Below are 18,280 nucleotides of genomic sequence, written 5' to 3' on the forward strand. Positions count from 1 at the left end.
AAAGTAAATTGCAACACCCGATCCCAATTTATTCTAATTTTAGGCCATTTTGACTTGAACCACCACAGGATTCCAGGACGCAAAGCAACAATATATGGAAAACACCAAAGAGGGTTATTATGCTTGCACAGTATGTTCCTTATAAATGCAAGACCTTCCCCTTTTCATTCGACTTGCTATTCATCATTCCCTCTTTTGCTTGAGCGATGTACCCGAACACTTCTCCCATCTCTGCCGACGAGGAACCGTGCACCGAAAAAAACACGAGGAGAGGGCTTTCAAGTACGGTTGATTTATTTTCAAAAATTTAGTGTCACCACAAAACATGGTACAAAGAAACGGTAACAAAAACATGACAACGACATCTTTGAATTGTTTCATGTGCTTTCTTGTCTTTTGTTGTAATGAAGCGGTTAAGGATGCAGAGACAGAGAACAGATGAGACAAGGGTCTGAAAACCTCACGATAGATTCTTTAAAAGCCCTTAAAAAACACAGAGCCCGCGCCTGCCTGGACAATCTCATCAACAACAACAACAACAACAACAAAAAGTCTCTGTTTCATTTTCAGAACAATGTTTCACCACAAGAAGGGAACAGGCCACTCAGGTTTTTTTTGCACCAGTAACGAGGCATAGAAAAAGAAGACGGTCACATCAGAGTTAGAGTTAGAAAAGCACATACAGTATATAAAAATGAAACGTCACAAAGGTATTTACAGAGAAACACGAAGCCACCACACTTGCACAGTTACACTTTTAATAAAAAATAATAATTTACATGACATTAGACACGTGTGTTAAGCAGAAGTCGATACACATTTAACAAAAGAGTGAAAACATTACATATTTAAATAAAACAACGTCTTCCGAACTCACTGTGCAAACTCTTTTGAATCTAATCTGTCATGAGGAGCCGTCACATGGACACTGTAAAGTAACGCTTTAAGTCTGGATGTCTGCATCTGTTAGAAAATCTCTATTTGAGTGCATACTTTAATGCTAAGTGCAAACAAACTGCTTCTCAATGTTGTGCCTTTAAAATTCTCTGAGTTTTTTTTGGCGGTTCATACGTTTCTGTAAGCAGCAATAACCTTTCCTCGTAGTAAAATATCTGATAGAAAATCTTTAACAAGCTATTTTCTTTATTTCTTAAGTCTTAAAATTGAACCCACAGTTTTTAATGGCCAGTGATATTGCTTTGATCTATTTACAGCTTAAGTAGGATAACATGTCCTTGGTAGTGCAGTCCTCTAAAACAACAGCTTATCTTCACTTGAACCCTGTGAGAGGGAGCCTACAGCTGAGGCAGATGTGTTCCACCTGCAGGGTGACGACAGCCCGAGCAGCTGCTGAGCAGCATGCAGAGAGGTGGATGGACAGAATCCGTCCTCCACCATCAGGCACTTTATTCTCCGTGGTCCCAAAATGAAAGAAATCTGAACCGATCTGATGTCACGCTTTGTGTTCTCGGCCACCAGGCGCCCGTCTCCGATTATGTTGCTTAGCTTCAGTGTTCAGGCCTCAGAGATGCAGCTCTGGATCTTATCCATCCACACCTGAGCGCTGGGAGCGTCTGAGGCGCAGAAGTTGTAAACTCTCCTACTGGTTTTCAGCTGGAAGGGGCGTGAGGTAAAAAAGAAAAAAAAAGTTAATTACAATCCAAAGAGACAAACACACAACACCAGGTCACAAAGTCACAATTTTCTGTCCAAAGTTTGTTTTGTTCGATACAGATGAAATAGTTGGTGGAAGAGTCACATTACTTCAATGGCATCGATGTTCCACAGTGACAGACTTTAAAAGACGTTTTCAGCAGCCTTCGACTGAGCTAAGAAAACGTGACGCAACACTCTGTAGAGGACTGTGCTGCACCGAGGTGTGCAGAGTAGAGACACCTGAGGATCTTCTTTTGTGACAAATATGAACTAAATAGTTCACGACACAACACATTAAAAATCCACAAATGGGGGGCAAGGGTCCCCGACAGCTGCTCCTGCAGCACTATAAAGTCTTCTTGCGCCACATTAATTAGCTCCTCTATGGCCCACAATGAGCTTCTTAAGGCAGAGTCGTGCATGCATACTAACCAACTGATGTTAGGTGATTCAGATGTTTTATCATTTTATAGCCTATATTATTATCATTTCTGGATCATGAGCCATTTTACAAATTATTACATTTAAAACTTTTACAAAAGCAGCATGCAGATGAGATCACATCTCCACAGAAATCCCTGTTTTCAATCAATCAATCAATCAATCTTTATTTATATAGCGCATTTCATACCACAGGCAACTCAATGTGCTGACTTGATTCAAAATTACAGGAAGCCATGTTATAATATAGTTAAAGAATGAACAGTAGGTCAGCTTAACTGGAAACCGAGTGAGTCAAACTGTGTGATAAAATTACTTTGAAATGTGGACGAGAAATGGTCCATATAATCATGCAGTGCCTGTTCCTCTACAATCAAACACTGATAAGCACATTGTGGGCCGTGGAGGAGTTTGGGATTGAACCACCAACTGTGAGTGGGCGATGGCCCCTCTGTCCACCGCCCCCGTGTCTACCGATGTCTGCTGATGATGAACAGATTTACAAAAACACGCTTGGTGGACATCTGAGCAGCGATGCAGATGTCACACTAGGATTCATTTTTTCAAAAGTTTTATTCAACATTCATTCCTCATTTAACCAGGAACCTCTTGGGTTACAAATCTTTTTTCCAAGTGCGTACTCACGTCAAAGAAAGCCTTCTCGCTGATGTGTTTCGGGGCCCCTATAGTTGGCGCAGCGATCATCACAGACTCCACCTCAGCCAGGTCGATGTGGCCTCTGCAGTTCGTGTCCTCTCCGGTGTCGTAGTACCTCAGCTGTGAAGAAAATATTGTTGAAGTGCTTGCTGTCTTTGGGGCCTCGGTAAAGTGATTACTGAACATGAATGCGGGGCCGCCTGCTCACCTGGTGTTTTGTAATGTCCAACACGAACCAGCGAGGTTTCCAGCCTTTCAGCAGTGCTCCACGTTTGTACAGGATCCCCTCGTAGGACCTAGAAAAACACTAGATGTTTGGATGCTGGTGGCTGGGTCAACCCTGATTACGAATGAGTGTCTGCTTGAACGGCATTTTCTAATTCTTTGGGTGTTTTTTTTTTTTTAATGGGTTATTCCGGCACATGATCAAACTTAAGCGAGCTCATCCCATCATGTGTTGTTGCAGAGAGGGCTTAAAGAAAAAACTCACGGCTCCAGTGGCGTGATTTTACATAATACAAGACCACCTCCAGTTCTGTCCGTACATTGTGTTCTCATTGTGTAACAGGATGGTAACAGGATCCAAACTTTCTTACAGAGATTTGAAATGTCATATTTCAGCTTTCCCAAAGCTGTGAAATCTGTTTTCCCGTAAAATGAAAACAATCGGCTGAACTTAAAAAGACCAGTTTGATTTTTCATCTGCTTAAAGGTGTGACGTTTCAGGCGAAATGTTATAGCAAGTTTGATGATTTATCATAAAGATACTAACCAATGAAAGGTTTCTCATCACTCACTTTATCGCTTAAAACTTTTGTCAGACCTTCATTTGGAATTTGAAGAATCGGGATCACATGCAAAAAGTTACAAATAATTTACATAAAGTACATTTTAATGACTATTTGTTCAGATCAGAAGGAAATATTCACATACTGGAGCCAAGAGTCTGCACTTGAACCTCACTGTAATTGTAAAATCACACACCCAGAGTTTAACAGAATACAGACTCTGCTCGCAAACATGACACGCAGCATACCGCAGTGCTGAGTCATCTTCCAAAACTGGAACTGGCCCCTCCGCAGCGGTTAGTAAGTTAATCAAATGTGTACTTCGTATTTGTTCCGGAGCTCATGAGGTTCACGACCCACCTGTTCTCCTCGCTCTTTGGGGTGAACTGGTTGTAGAGGGTTGCAGCGCGGCGGTTGATCCCGTTGGCTGTGGCGGCGCTGTGGTCCTCGCCCAGTCCGCTGTCTGGCAGGTGCAGCATGGAGCGCCGCTGGAAGGCCTGCAGGCTGGACGTGGGAATGAGGCCTGAGATGGACACCGACTGCTTACGGAGCTGCAAACACACAAGATTAAGTCCCAAGTGAAAACAAACATACTCAAAAATGTTTGATAAAAAAAAAAAACAGGTGTCAAAGTGTAGGAGTATTCCATGTAATGTAATGAGTCTATCTTCTCCTAACACACACATTTCCTTCCTGCTTGAGGTCTTCCTGTATGCTGAGTCGGACTCTTTCCAGAGTTGTCTGCCATTTCTCAGGGGCCTGGTTCAGCTCAGCCTCCAGCTTCTCTATGTCCTGCAGCATTGAAAAAAACAAAACAAAACAAAAGAGACAAAAAAATTTCCAAAAATGACACAGGATCCAGCACAGGACAGCACCTCGAGTTCAAAGTTTTGGTCACACTCTCTTACAGCGAGGAGTTTGGTGATGGCGTCCGGCTGAGCGTGGCTCACGCTGCTGTAACACGGCCAAACAATCCTCCTCTTGCTGTTGGCGAGGGTGTCCGTTTCCTCTGAGCTGTCCGACCTCACGGCCATCATCCTCCAGTCGTAGCACGGCCCAGTCGACAGAGTCTCATCCGTGAAGAAGTCCCATTTGTTCAGGCAAGGGATGCTGATGGAAGGCTTCAGGACGACCTGCAGGACACAAACCACGAGGTTTTAACCGTGACAATCATATGCAAATGCAAAAAAGCCCACATTTTAGAGTGAAATGACTGTTGAGCTGTCTGTTGAAACAAGTCTCTACTGATGTGCACACACACACACACACACACACACACACACACACACACACACACACACATATACATATATATATATAAAATGTTTATTTGTAATCACAACTATCAGCCAAAATGCCTCTAGGACACACACAGATACACACACACACCTCTGATAAGAACGGCATTACACTGCAATGTAATACTTTATGCTGCTTTGATGAAATTGAAAATATCACACTTTTCATCTTTAAATAAAAGATATAATCAAAGGGAATTTCGTCATGAGTATTTACATGACCTGGTTAAGCCTCCATCTTGACTGAAACATGTACAATCTCTAGATGTCTGGAAACAAAATCTCTCCATTCACACTTTCATCAGAAGATTCTGAAAAGTCGAAGTCTGAACACATCATCCTGGACAGTGAGGCTCAGTGAGAATAATTTTAAACAGCAGAGTATTAGTTGAGAGAATCTTTTTTTTTTTTTTTTTGTAAGATGGTAAAAATCGATAAAGCTCTTGTCTCCTTCGTGTGTCCTTTGGAGATACAACCTCAACTTTTCTAAATGCCTCTCATCAACAGTAGATACATACAGCAGGTTATAACTTTTTCAGTCTGAGGCACGTTTAATCAGTGTTTCGGGACGTTATCGTCCCCGTCATAATGACACTAGGATGCGGTACCAAAAGTACTCGACGGTGTGGAAGCTGCATGAATCGGCTGTGAGGGACAGACGGGTGACAGAAACACTCACTTCACTCTCTGAGGGGCTGTAGAGATAGTTGAAGAAGATTGGACTCCTCCGGTGCATTCTGTTGATGCACTCCCAGATACAGATGCCTTTCCGGGCCTGCTTATCACCTTTATCCTCAAACAGCAACCCTGCAAACACACAGGAGGGAAAGCTGGTGAGCACACGGGCCAGTTCAACTCACAGAGCGTTTGAGCTGATGCAGCGTGAACAACAACAACAAAAAAATCTGGCTCAACAAAAAGGTTTCAGTTTTAGAAACGTGGGATTTAAGCCAAGGTTCCGATATGCAGTGTGGGCACATTTGATCATCTTTTATGCATAAATCTTGTATTCCTTTTTCACTGGGATATTCTTAAATAATAAATTCTCGGCTCATATTATCATGAACATAAAGTAGCTTCAGTACAAATGACAACTTTGGTGCAGAAGTGTTCATATGTTTTTGTTACATTAATTTACCAAACCAAAAGAAAAAAATAAGAGCAACTTTTCGGGTGGAGATCAAAATACACAAGGACGGCCAAAACGAGTGGAATTCATACAGCAAAACAAAGAAACATGAATGTGTTGTTATACTCACCCGCAACCGTCCTCCTAATTCTAATAAACACCAGATTATAAACATTAAAACGATGCAAGGTTAATAAAAGATGCTTCGTATTAATATGAGGTGGAGAAGCGGTGTTTTGATAAAGCTACCTCACAGGTTCATGTTTAGATTTTCAACTGTGCAAAGTTGTGCTTACTGACTGCAAGGCAGCCAATGAGGGCTGCTCAAGTTTAAGTGTGAAGAATACTTTTCCCAGGATAAAGAGGAAATAAACAAATACCCCCCCACACCTTCCGCCTTGGTTGAAGCAGCAAAAGACACTGACCATGTTCAAAACGTTCATAGTCTGAGTCCAGCAGGAAGTTCTTGAAGCGGTTGGAAATGTGATGATAGGCCAGGAACTTTAGATAATACTGATTAAACTCAAACTCCAGAGGATGTTGTTCCAAAATCTGCAAGGACAAGAAAAGATGGATGGAGACAGTTAGAGGCCAAGAGGGAAAGTAAGTGTGCATGCGACAGCTGAGCTGTGTCTGTGTGTTGTGGCTTCACATCTCTCCAGTGCATAAATTAGAAACAGGAAAGAGTGTCTCCTGTCCTCGCGAGGGCAGAGGTCAGGAATATCATCCACTGCCAGACACAATCCAGACTGAGCCAGTACGACGGCTGCTCCATTGTTCCCATCCAGTGGTGTGATGTGGCCAACAAGAGTGCTGAATACTTGAGGCCACCTGGGTCTGCTGGCAAAAACAACAGCTGTTTCGGAGATGAGGCTCTTCTATTTTGAGCTCTTATCCGAATCTCTTCTCCCACCCCGCCCCCCTTTTTATAAGTCTCCAGACCCCCCCCCCCCAGGACCCCCGCCAACTGTCAGCTGCCAAGCCTAGACTTTCAAAAGACAAATGCAGAAACTATGTGTTGATGTAAGTTCATGGGAGTGGGTCTGCAGGACCCCAGGAGACACAACCCCCCCACCCCACAGCATTCTCTTAAGTTAGCATTTCAGAGCGGACACAGTTCTTTGGCCCTCAGCTGTGTGTGCTTCATTCTTAACTCGACCCCCCCACCCACCCCCCTGAAATCCTGAAGCACACCCAAGCCTTCCTAGAGACTCTAAACTCCCCCAAAACTGCAGTTTTCCACATGCGGTTCAAACACGCACTGAAAGCGAAGAGATGCTGAAACACGCGAGCACAGACAGCTCTACGCTGATCACTGGGTTCATGGACCATCTGGGCAGCAGCCTCACCGAAAACTCCCCGGTGCCATATGCTGCTGAGGTTACACATCCAACGTTGAGAACTGCTTAACAACACTAATGTATAGTTAATGACAGCTGAATTTCTCACCTTTGTCACTCACTCGCCTGTTCGCCTTTGTGGAATGTCATGAGCTCACGATGAAGTCATGAATGAAGTTAAAGTGTCGGAGGGAAAGCAGAGAGGAGTCACGTAGCAGAGGCAGAGCTCCTCGACGGGAGTGAAACTCACCTGGTGCACACAGTCCAGGAACTGCAGGAAAATGGGTGTGAAGCCGCTGCCCTGGCTGTTGGGACTCAGGTTGCTCCGTTGGCTGAATTTGTGGCCAAATGAGAGCCACTCTTTCTCCAGGAGCACCTGGAAACCTTCCAGGGTCCGGTAGAAAGGATCACTCAGCAGCTGCACCAGAGACACCACCTGCAGGGAGAAAAAGGGCGAAGAAGCCAAAAGGATTCCCGATACATGAGAAAGAATGATACATGAGATAGAACTCCGCGACACTGACTGATCATCTGTTACCAGAAAGAGCTTGTTCTCACAGTTTAAATATGAAACAACTAGAACTCGTACATCTCTTGCTGAGTGACTCATCACAAGTGTTGTTATCACATTTCCAACGGTACATAATTAAAGCATAAAGCTTTTTTAAAAAAGCCACACAGGACATTTTATGGTGATGATGTAACTGAAACATTGAAAGGAACAACAGACTTTTATAACACTATAAAATGTCATTATGATGCATCTTGAAACTTTGCAGGACAAATTGGACTCGACTGAGCTCTCAGATGGACAAACTACATGGGACATTGTTTCCATGACAGATAACTCAGATACTTGACATTTCATATCGTGCTTCTCGTTGCTTACAGTATCTGCCGATATGCATGCCGCTGAACAGACAGGATCGACACGCAGATAGGACGTGTGATTGTTGTTTCAACGAAGCAAAGTGGCAGCCGTTTCGTGGGATTTACTGCAGAACAGAACTTTTTACACCTCCGAAAAACCTGAGCACAACCTGAGTACAGAGCCAACCCTTCAACCTGAAAAAAACAATGCGAAACTGCTCATTTGCTACCAATAACACAGATATAATATTGTAGCAAAGTCTTCAGGCACACTTGAGCACACACTCCACAAAATATCAGTTGAGAACCACTTGTCTATACATGCAATATGGTTGGCCTGCTTCCCTGCCCGCGTCTCCTCCAACACAGCTAATGAGCCCTGACGCGTGTGGAACGAACAGAAAAAAAACAGCTCATGGCTTCCCCGAGAGGTTCACGAGAACGTCCAGCCCCGAGTCTTAGAGAAAGTCCCTGAAGCTCCTGAAGAGTGGATATAAAACTAAGGTGAGAGGTGAGGAGAGTGGGTATGAGAGGGGCGGAGGATGAAAAGAGGAGCAGAAAAAAAAAGCACGAAGAAAGAAAGAAAAGACTGTTTGCATCCTGTCTGCTGGGTGTCTATGCTCCAAGAACCCAGGCAGAAGCATATGGAGCTCATTTGCCTGCGCGGGCTGATCAGGACTTGAGCCAGTGGCCCATGGAGAGCGATGCTCTGGGCCGAACACGTGCCCAACATAAGGGATCTGCAAATTGTGCTTTTTAAACAGCAGCCCAGGGCGTTACAAAGCCCGTAAACACTTTTGAAGGCTATGTGTTTGCAGCACAAACATGTGGACTTTAATGGATAAGCGTGGAAAACACGAGCTCAGAAAGCCAACATGCAATGAAATGCTTAGATACCGACAATTGATTAGGATTGAAAAAGACTTTTTGTTTACATACCTACAAACTCAGAGCCGTGAACTTTCAAGATTACAAATGAGCACAATTCGATGACGTAAGTCCTCAGAGCTTCAGAGCTTTCATCATGCCTCCATATCAGGTCAACAGTGACAACTGATTAGAAGATGAGCAGGAAAAGCATGAAGGTAATGGCAGATTTATGATTCACACATGGCTCACTCAGACGTGCTGTGTTAAGATACTTGTTGCTGCTTTCAATCTCAATAAAGTGCACTGGAACAGCGAAGCGTGACACGACGGGATTCTTTGGTACAGTTACACAAACTAACTGTCAGAGCCGTAAAGAGCTGTTTATCTGAGGCTACGGGAGGTTGTCAACTCTTTGAATTTTAAACCCTCTTACTAAAAAAGACCAGAAGATTGGAAGCTTTTTGTTTGTTTTGTTCTTTGTGATGAAAATAGTGCGCATGCTGCACACATTGACTGTGCAAGTATGTGCCAATACAGACAAAAGAAAAGGTAAGACGCTGCTGTTAAAGGGATAGTTCGCCTCTTTTGACATGAAGCTGTATGACATCCCATACTAGCAATATCGTTTATGAACATTGACTTACCCCCTGCTGCGTACTGTGAGCCGAGTTCCAGCCTCGTTTTGGCGTTGACGAAGGTAGTCCGGCTAGTTGGCCGGGGTTCAAAAAATAAAGCGTTTTGCTTCTCAAAACAATATGCGTTCAAAAGAGTAATACATTTGCATCACAAAATCGTTAGCCAGAAAAAGTCAGACCTCACAATCGCTTGGCGCTATTTTCTCTCCCTTCGTATCACTGCGTGCTGTGTAAACCTTGCAGACCGAAGTGCAGACGGAGCAGTAAACACCAAAACAGGCACAGCTGTCAGCAGGCGGGGCCGGAACTCGGCTCACAGGACGCAGTGGGGGGTAAGTCAATGTTCATAAACGATATTGCTAGTATGGGATGTCATACAGCTTCAAGTCAAAAGAGGCAAACTATCCCTTTAAGCTGTGTGCACATGCCTATCACAAAGTAAAGAACTGCTACTGCTTCGTTTCGGCATTTTAAGATCATTAACCCTTTAAGCGCCAAAGTCGCAATATTGCGACAAGAAGCGGTGTTGACTTTAACAGACGATAGAGCCAAGCAGAGTGTCAAATTTGCCTTATACTCCCGTCCACTAGTTGGCAGACATCCCCAACTTATACTTTGGGTCGGAATACGTCACACTGTAATGTAAAATGTTCGAGGAAGTCCATTCCAAGTTGTAGGAGAAAAAACCGGAGAAAGTGTGCCACGGATCTTGATTGCTGAAGCGGTATTGCTGGATTACAAGAGTTAGAGACAAAATAAATAAAAGATGACAGGGAAAAAGTTTACTTATAGTGATGTGATGGGTTTCCTGTTCGCCGATTCTGATTCAGAAGGGGAAAATCTTTGTTTTGGAGATGACGGTCGGTCAACTAGTGAGCTCGCTGGTGCGTCTTTGCATGGCAATGGCGGTGCTGGGCAAAGCGAGGAAAATTGGAAAGGCTACTAGGAGTGTTGGTATTCGTAGGGGGGCTGGTGGGAATGGTGGAAACAGTGTAGGTGAGAGTGGCGCTGGGACCAGCGTGAGTGTCAATTCTTTCTAGCCTACCGTGCTAGCCATGGTGCTTTACTGCGCGTCAATGCTGCGGCTGTGCAACGCACCAATGTCTCCAAAGCACAAAACACTACATTTTCCAACTCTTTGGAAGCAGGGGTAAACGGGGACTTAGTGTCCGTAGAAGGGTTGGTGGGTGTCGGATTGGCCGCAGGGGTCTGAATAGGGCGGAAAGTAGCGAAGATGAAGCGTTGCTAAATGGGAGAGGGGGTGAGAGGAATGAACGTGGCCGGAGTGCCCGTGGGAGAGGCAGCAGGGGGAGGCTAAACAGGGCTGGTAATGGTGACTGGGTCTTTTTGAGAGATGAGGAAGTTTTACAGGAATGGATAAAACCCTTTGATGAGGCAATTGGCTATCGTGGTGATAGAGAAATTCAGACTGAATCACAACCTCTCGATTTTCTGTCCCTCTTGGTGTTTACATGTGTTTGCTACTATATGGCACAGCAGTAGTCAAAATGTACAATTCTTAGTTTTATTATACTGTTTTCCTGTTCATTTGTTATGTGGTTAGCATAACAAAGGGACAGGGAATAATCTGTCTAAACAATTTCAACATCCATTCAAAATATCAATCTTGAAAGTTGGCCGCCACTATCTGGTGTCAAAGTATGCAAATTAGATTAGTAAATTATTCCCCACATACACTTAGGGTGATTCTCAATATTGTGCCAACTGTCTGTGTGCTGTGCCTTGCCATGAGAGGTTCCACACTCTAAAGAACTACAAACTGTAATCTGGATAGATGGGCACAGATAAGGCCTCTGCTTCTGAAAAACGCCTACTATTTATATGAGTTTTGTGGTATAATAATGGTTATAATTTGCAACATTTGGCTTACAATTCACTGTTTGCTTGTCCATTTGATATGTGGATAACATAACAGATGGATGGAGGGGTGGATATGATGAAAAAAGTTCAACACTATCAACAATATCATTTATTTCCTGAGAATTATCGAATTCCAAAATGGCCGCCACCATATGACGTCATAATATGCAAATTAGATAGGAAAATTTACGACCTACATGAAATTCAGGTCATTCCCAATATGTTTCTCATTTACACTTTGTCTCTATCTCTAACCATTTAGAAGCCACAGCCTTTTGAAATTTAGATGTCAAAATCTAGTCTTTTTTTTTAAAAAAAAACCTGGCGCCTAAAGGGTTAACACAGTTTCAATTGAGAGGCTCTGTGCTTTTAAGCAATGCACAGAATATAAAAGAAGTGTGCGGGTGCAATAGCACCTCAAGTAAAGTACGGAAACAAGTCATGTGTGTTTGACACAATGCAGCAAGTATTTGAGTCAAGCAAAAATCGAGGCCATGTAGCTACGCACTTAATAACTAGCTAAAGGTAAAGATCCTGCCTTCAACACAAATGTGCGTCTTCCCAGGACAACATTATTCCGAGACACTGTGTCCTGTTTCTAACTCGATATTTCGTCTAACTGCATGATATTAATCACAGTGTGACCTTATCAGCTTTGACCCTTTGAGCTGTGTCTATCTGTAGGCCTGCATCCAGACTCCACATGGAGCAGAATCGAAGTATCCGAGGTGACTGCGGGACTTTATGAAGATAAAAAGGGATACAGGAAGATCTGTAACCGGAAACACACACGCAGCAGTGTTCAGATGGTGAAAGACGAGCCGTAACAAAAATTCAGACTTAACACGGGACCCACGATTTGAAATGTCAAGTTCTGTGAAGGAAACTGCATAATCTGCTGGTGAACTGCCAATATAGTGCTGTATATTTTCCCATTTGAGATAAATACATTATTTTTTCCAATTAATTTCTTCTTCTTTTTTTTTTTTTTTTTATAAAAGAATGTAGAAATAAGTCAGACGTAAACAAAGTAAAAAAAAAAGTGGGTTCGATGGGATCCCGCATGTTTGGCCGGAACCTGGCCAACACAACCACGGTGAATGCACAGCCACAAAGATGTTCTCCCACCTCCCCTGAGTATCTTTACGTTCTTTTAATATCTCTTTCGGATTTTTGTTCAAATCAACAACAAAAAAAAAAAAATCTGGAGAAAAATAAGTTGATGGAAACATGTCCAGGGACAAACTCTGCCCAGTGTAATCCTGCTTCTAGATACCATGTTCAGCTTCTTCTTCACATCTGTCCGTCCCACTCACATGTTTTTCATGAAGGTATTTATGCATTTCTCTTACTTGTGTGGTAATGTCCCAGCCGTCCTCCAGGCTGAGCAGAACAGATGAGCCGCTGTCCAGAAGCTCCACCAGAAACAGTGCCAGCTGCAGGATCTTGTGAAGCTGAGGGAGGTCAACATATGTGCATGTGAACAAATGTACACTCTTAAGACACCAACACATACACACACACACACACACACACACACACACACACACACACACACACACACACACACACACACACACACACACACACACACACACACACACACACACACACACACACAATTGATCCACTCTGGAAAAAAAAAAAACATGACCATATTTGGTCTACTGGTAAATTACTCTGGGCACACATCGTTTCCCACAGATAGTATTTTTTGGGTATGCCCAATGTAAGGCTGCAGGGGGTCAATCAGATAACCAGGATACTGTTGGCCCATCACTGAGAATGTGCTTCCCTTGGGAAAATGGCTTCAGAGTGGATTTATTCACATAATTGATCCATGATGTGAATCTGCTACACAGGATGAGCAGGAAGAGTGGATCGCTGGGCCATTCTCACACAATCTTCAGTCAGAGTGAATTTTGCTGTACGTCTGAAAAAAAAAAGAAAGAAAACAGGCTTATGTGTTATGTCACCTGCAGGATCCACTCGGAGTCCTCCAAGGCCTTGAGGAAAGTATCCTCTGAGTCGGACGACGTGGCACTTGGAGCACAGGCCCTCAGCAGCTTCTTAAATGCAGCTTTCACCTGCCGCGCGTCTGCAAAGTCCACCGGCACCAGTTCACAGTTCAGAGAGGAGTCCATTCTGAGGCCCTGCAGGCATTTAGAAAACATGACAATGAGCAAGAAAATACAATAAACATGTACAAAAACTGCACAGAAGACATTGAGTGCATCGGTCCATTTGAAAGGTATGGAAAATATTTTGTTGAACTCATTTGTCCACATAAAGAGGCAAACACATCAGAAATACATCCGACTATCAAGTTAAACACACTTTTGCACCAACTTGCATTTGGGCACTTTTTGCATCTTTATGTCGTATCTAATCAGTTTTTCTGTGTATTATCAGTTCTGAAATGCCGGGCTCAAATATGGGCAACCGTTTAGAGAACATGTCAATACGGAAGTGTGATGTTGTTATGCACATTACTCAGTATAAGAACAGCCACAAAACTTTGTGTACAGAGAAAAAGGAGTGTCTGGATGACGTGTGAATCTCTCTGATTGTTATCTTTGTAGAAAGTGATTTGAATCACTCGAGCAGTTGGGTTATTTCATGTGCGAGCGCACTGACAGACCGGCACTGAGAAAGATCCTTATATGTTCCTTTAAAAACCAAGCTGCACCGATTTATTTAAATGAATATCACGACCATAAAGCCCCTTTTTAGACTGGACAAATAACCTGCAAACACTTGTTAACATTTAGCTCTTTAGTGCAGCGTGAAAGTGTCTACTCAGCACTCTGACCCGGGTCAAATGACTCAGCAGTAGAAGCAGGTTTAAAACGGATCCAGCGCGAAACAAAACACCCAGGCGCACTTGCAAATTTTCTGAGGATGCTAAAAAGAGCTAACAACACCACAGCTAACATCTTCTTTACAAATCTCTACCGAGCATCACTTCTCACACGGAGGCTTTGGCAGCAAATAATTTGTGGACAAGAAGGGATGAGATTCTGTGTGAGTTAAATCATACCATTATGACCTGTGAACGATGAAGTTGTATAAGACTACATCATTGCAAGAGCTGCTATATTTTTTTGCTTTTTACAGCGCCTGCCATCACTCCAGCCCACTGCAGCGCATCCACTCACTAGCATGTCAACATCTGAGTATAAAAAGAAAACCTTGACTCACAGTTTACAAAAACATAGAGCTCATAAAAGCAGTTTCTCCAAACTGTGCGTACCTCGTAAAGTGCAGAGTATCAGTGACATACAACAACAACAGATTTTCGTCCTTCTCACCCTTAGATGGGACTTTTCCCCAAAGACGTACAGGGCCGCCTGATGTTTGAGGAGTTGAGCCTGCAGACTGCTGCTCCCTGCAGGGGGCGCCAGATCCTTCCCCGCTAGTCTGGCGCCCACATCAGCTGGTGATGGGTGATGACTGAATCTGCTGTTTGAGCGCATGCTGGCCCAAATACCTGGAGACACACATTTGCAAACAAAGTTACAGGACATGTGCGTGTGTGTGGGAGCTGGCTTGTTTGAATGCCTCAGATCTACACATGCTGACTAAATGATGAACAACACATGACATGCAGACTACATTCACATGCACAGCAGTTCCAGACGGATTATGCAAACACCTTCATTCCTTCCGTCCATCAACAAAGAAGTTGCCTCTGAGAATCCGGTGCATTGAGATATTAGAAGCAGAAGTGGTTGGAATTTTCCACAAGTCAACAAGTCTAGAAGCCATTTTCTCCGAAAACAGACGGCAATGACTTCCAAACATTGTGAATTACCATCGGGATGGGTGTAATCACTTCCAGGCCTTTTGCATTTCATTTATGTGGCTATCAAGCTGCAACAAGTGTCCGCAGCTTCTTTAACCGGGCCAGTTCAATAAGAGAATTCGACAAGTCAGGCTAAAATCAATGTCGGTGCATTTCAATCCCGGGGCATCATAATCTAAGTTTGTGCTGAACTAAACAAGTTTTCTGAAACCCTTATCACAGATATGACCAATTGCATAACTGTTTACACCTGAAGCTTCACTTGATGACAAGATTAAAACAACTGCAGATATGACTCAGAGACAAACGAGGAATTAAAACACAGGTATCACACAAACAAAATCAAGGAATTTAAACAACTTCTTCTGTATCAAATTGTGTCCTTGCCAAGTAGTGTGTTTGAGCTTTTTTCACTTTACTGCAGACTTGCAGTGGACTTTATTTCTGCGTGATACATGATTTGTGTGCCATGATAAACAGCTTCCTTTCCTCTTCAGTCTGGACCCGGCTCTAAAACTGACCACAGTTAGCCCTGCTGAGCCCAACACATCAACAATGGAAAAGACCACATTAGAGCAAGCTCTGGTTTGTGAAAAACCACAGCTCCCAGGGGAGCACCCAAAAAGTCAGCGATGATTAGCTCCTTGCTCCGCAAAATCTTTGTAAGGGGGGGGGGGCGCAGCATGGCGCAGTGGATCGTTTGACCTGGTTAGTGAGCATTTGTGTGGTTAGATGAAGCAGAAATGCTAAGACTGGACGGATGTGTTAGAGAGGGAAGAAGCGCTTGAAGCGTACTGGCAGGAGAAAGAGACAGTTTCACTATACCTTGATGGTGGATTCTTTCCTTAGTGGCAGGTTTTTGGTTTGAGTGAGTGAATAGTTTATCTTTGTACTCAAGCACTGGGTGGTTGTTTGGTACAGGAGAGAGGATGGGGGTAAGATTAATGTCAACATCATATTGAACACCATCACAACCTACCACACTTCAGACCTCAGAAAAACAGTCATGCTTATGGGGAGATTCAGTTGATGGTCATGGTTCGAACCGGCCCATACAGAGAAAGCATTAGGAATTACTGGGTTTTAAATGATGAAGAGAATGATTGTCATACATCAGCATGCATGAATATGATTGTCCACAGGAAGAATGGCTGGTGTGAAGGTCCAGATTTAAATTTTCAGAGAGATGTGAGATGTTTGCCTCCAGAAGTAGATGCACCAAGCTAAACTCGACGTGTGGCCTATTATCAGTTTTCTCCTGTGGTGCTTAACAGAAGAAGGACATGTGTATTCCACTGGATTTTGTAAAGTTTATGCAATTTGCAAGAACCGGCTTGCTTTGGAAACCTCTCTGCATCTCAGGAGCGGAAACAAAAATATTGTAAATGGGATCTACGGGAGCTGCGAGCAAGATTGTGGCAAGGCAAGCAAAAAGAATAGTAATCTTTAGCCTCAAAGAGCCCGCCAAAGTAAGCCCCTGTGCCTTCCTTTATTCACCAAAAATCAACTCACTAAAAACCAATTACAGAAGAAGAAGGAAAAGCCTGTTTTTTAATAGAAATATCTTTAAGATAAATAAAAATCCTATTTCAGTACATATCAATATCCCAACATTATCTCGCTAAAACTGGGAGTGAAGCACTCAAGTTTGAAAAAAATAATATATATAAATCTTGGTTGATGTGTCATGCTTTTCAGTAAAAACATGCTGAGTCACTTTGAACAATTCGTTTGCCTTTGACCTTCATCTGAAGCAGTGACTAATAGCTCTGATATGCACAGACTCTGAAACAAAACACCAAGCACTGAGCTTTCTTTTCAAGACTTCACATTCCAACATAAACAGTCACAATGATGTGTGAACTCAACAGTACATTAAGTTTTCTTTTATAAGACAACATTTCAGAAATGCTAATGAGCCAGGAAAACTACAGGTCACAAGTAGCCATGACACATAAATCCCAATGTGATGATGAATGATGAAGAAGCATGATTGTGTCATTTAAACTGTGGTTTTATCTGTTTTTGTTATCTTTAAAAAGTTTTGCACTGCAAGTGGAAAATTGAAATATCTTTACAACTTTGAGGTTTAAGTTTGCCTACAAACTCTGGGAATAGTTAATAGAAGCGAGTGTAGATGTATACAACTACATAAATCTTTACGTCAAAGGCTCAGATGATGCTAAAACACTTCTGAGTCTTGAGATGACATCTCCAGTGTTTTGACATTTCACCTGGCAGCATGAACACAAACAAAGCATGCTGCGTATTGTCGGAAGCAGCAGAAAACACTCACCTCCTCTGGTAAAGCTGTTTGAGAATGGGAGGTCTAAATGGACAGGAGCCATCTTTGGCATCCTCGATATCCTTCTTTCACTCCCTGAAGGCAAAACATTGACACAGCACACAGTACGAGCAGAGTTAGATGACAACAAGCAAAAAAAACTCAAAGTGACAGCAGTGATCAGATGTTGATCTCTTCTAATTATCATCCAGCTCCAGCAGAACAAAGTGCAGAATGTTTGAACAGAGAACGAAAAGACCTCCGGCTTCAAGGAGAAGGCGGTGTAAATGATGGTACTTAGTACGGAGCCAGTGAACTGAAAATGTTCTTCAGTGGGTTCAGCTCAGGACAATGCTCAACACTCTCTGGTCCTAAACCCAGCCACAAAGACCTCAGAGCCTCCCTGTCACACCGTTAGAGTCGCCCCTCAGTCATTGACATAGCCCCATTCAGATGGTGTCAGCATCCGGCTCCTGAAGATAAACATCTAAGTGGGATTCTACATCATCTCTTCAAAGTCAGCCTAAATCAGAAAAAGGTTCCAGTGCTGTGGAAAATATCCAGTACTTAAAAAAGTCTCATCCATTGGTATTTAACAACTAGAGACTAGTTTACACACCACGAAC

At 43.1% G+C, this 18,280-nt stretch overlaps 1 protein-coding gene across 2 annotated transcripts in view; it reads right to left on the reverse strand.

Annotated features, from left to right (window-relative positions):
- Positions 1–276: 276 nt before the first annotated feature.
- sbf2 (SET binding factor 2) overlaps positions 277–18,280 on the reverse strand; it is a 101,131-nt gene continuing 83,127 nt past the window's right edge. The window contains exons 29-42 of one of the 2 annotated variants that reach the window (XM_075460299.1): positions 17,667–17,750; positions 16,196–16,270; positions 14,877–15,055; positions 13,542–13,718; positions 12,918–13,019; positions 7,560–7,745; positions 6,395–6,521; positions 5,520–5,647; positions 4,451–4,675; positions 4,227–4,334; positions 3,903–4,093; positions 2,963–3,050; positions 2,743–2,874; positions 277–1,614 (exon numbers count right to left, since the gene is read on the reverse strand). In XM_075460299.1, the coding sequence (XP_075316414.1) occupies positions 1,516–1,614; positions 2,743–2,874; positions 2,963–3,050; positions 3,903–4,093; positions 4,227–4,334; positions 4,451–4,675; positions 5,520–5,647; positions 6,395–6,521; positions 7,560–7,745; positions 12,918–13,019; positions 13,542–13,718; positions 14,877–15,055; positions 16,196–16,270; positions 17,667–17,750 (1,901 nt within the window). In that variant the 3' untranslated portion in view covers positions 277–1,515. The remainder of the gene's footprint in view (positions 1,615–2,742; positions 2,875–2,962; positions 3,051–3,902; positions 4,094–4,226; positions 4,335–4,450; positions 4,676–5,519; positions 5,648–6,394; positions 6,522–7,559; positions 7,746–12,917; positions 13,020–13,541; positions 13,719–14,876; positions 15,056–16,195; positions 16,271–17,666; positions 17,751–18,280) is intronic. The other variant, XM_075460310.1, reaches the window with a different exon arrangement.

Source organism: Odontesthes bonariensis, chromosome 1, assembly GCF_027942865.1.
Source record: "Odontesthes bonariensis isolate fOdoBon6 chromosome 1, fOdoBon6.hap1, whole genome shotgun sequence".
NCBI classification, from domain to species: domain Eukaryota; kingdom Metazoa; phylum Chordata; class Actinopteri; order Atheriniformes; family Atherinopsidae; genus Odontesthes; species Odontesthes bonariensis.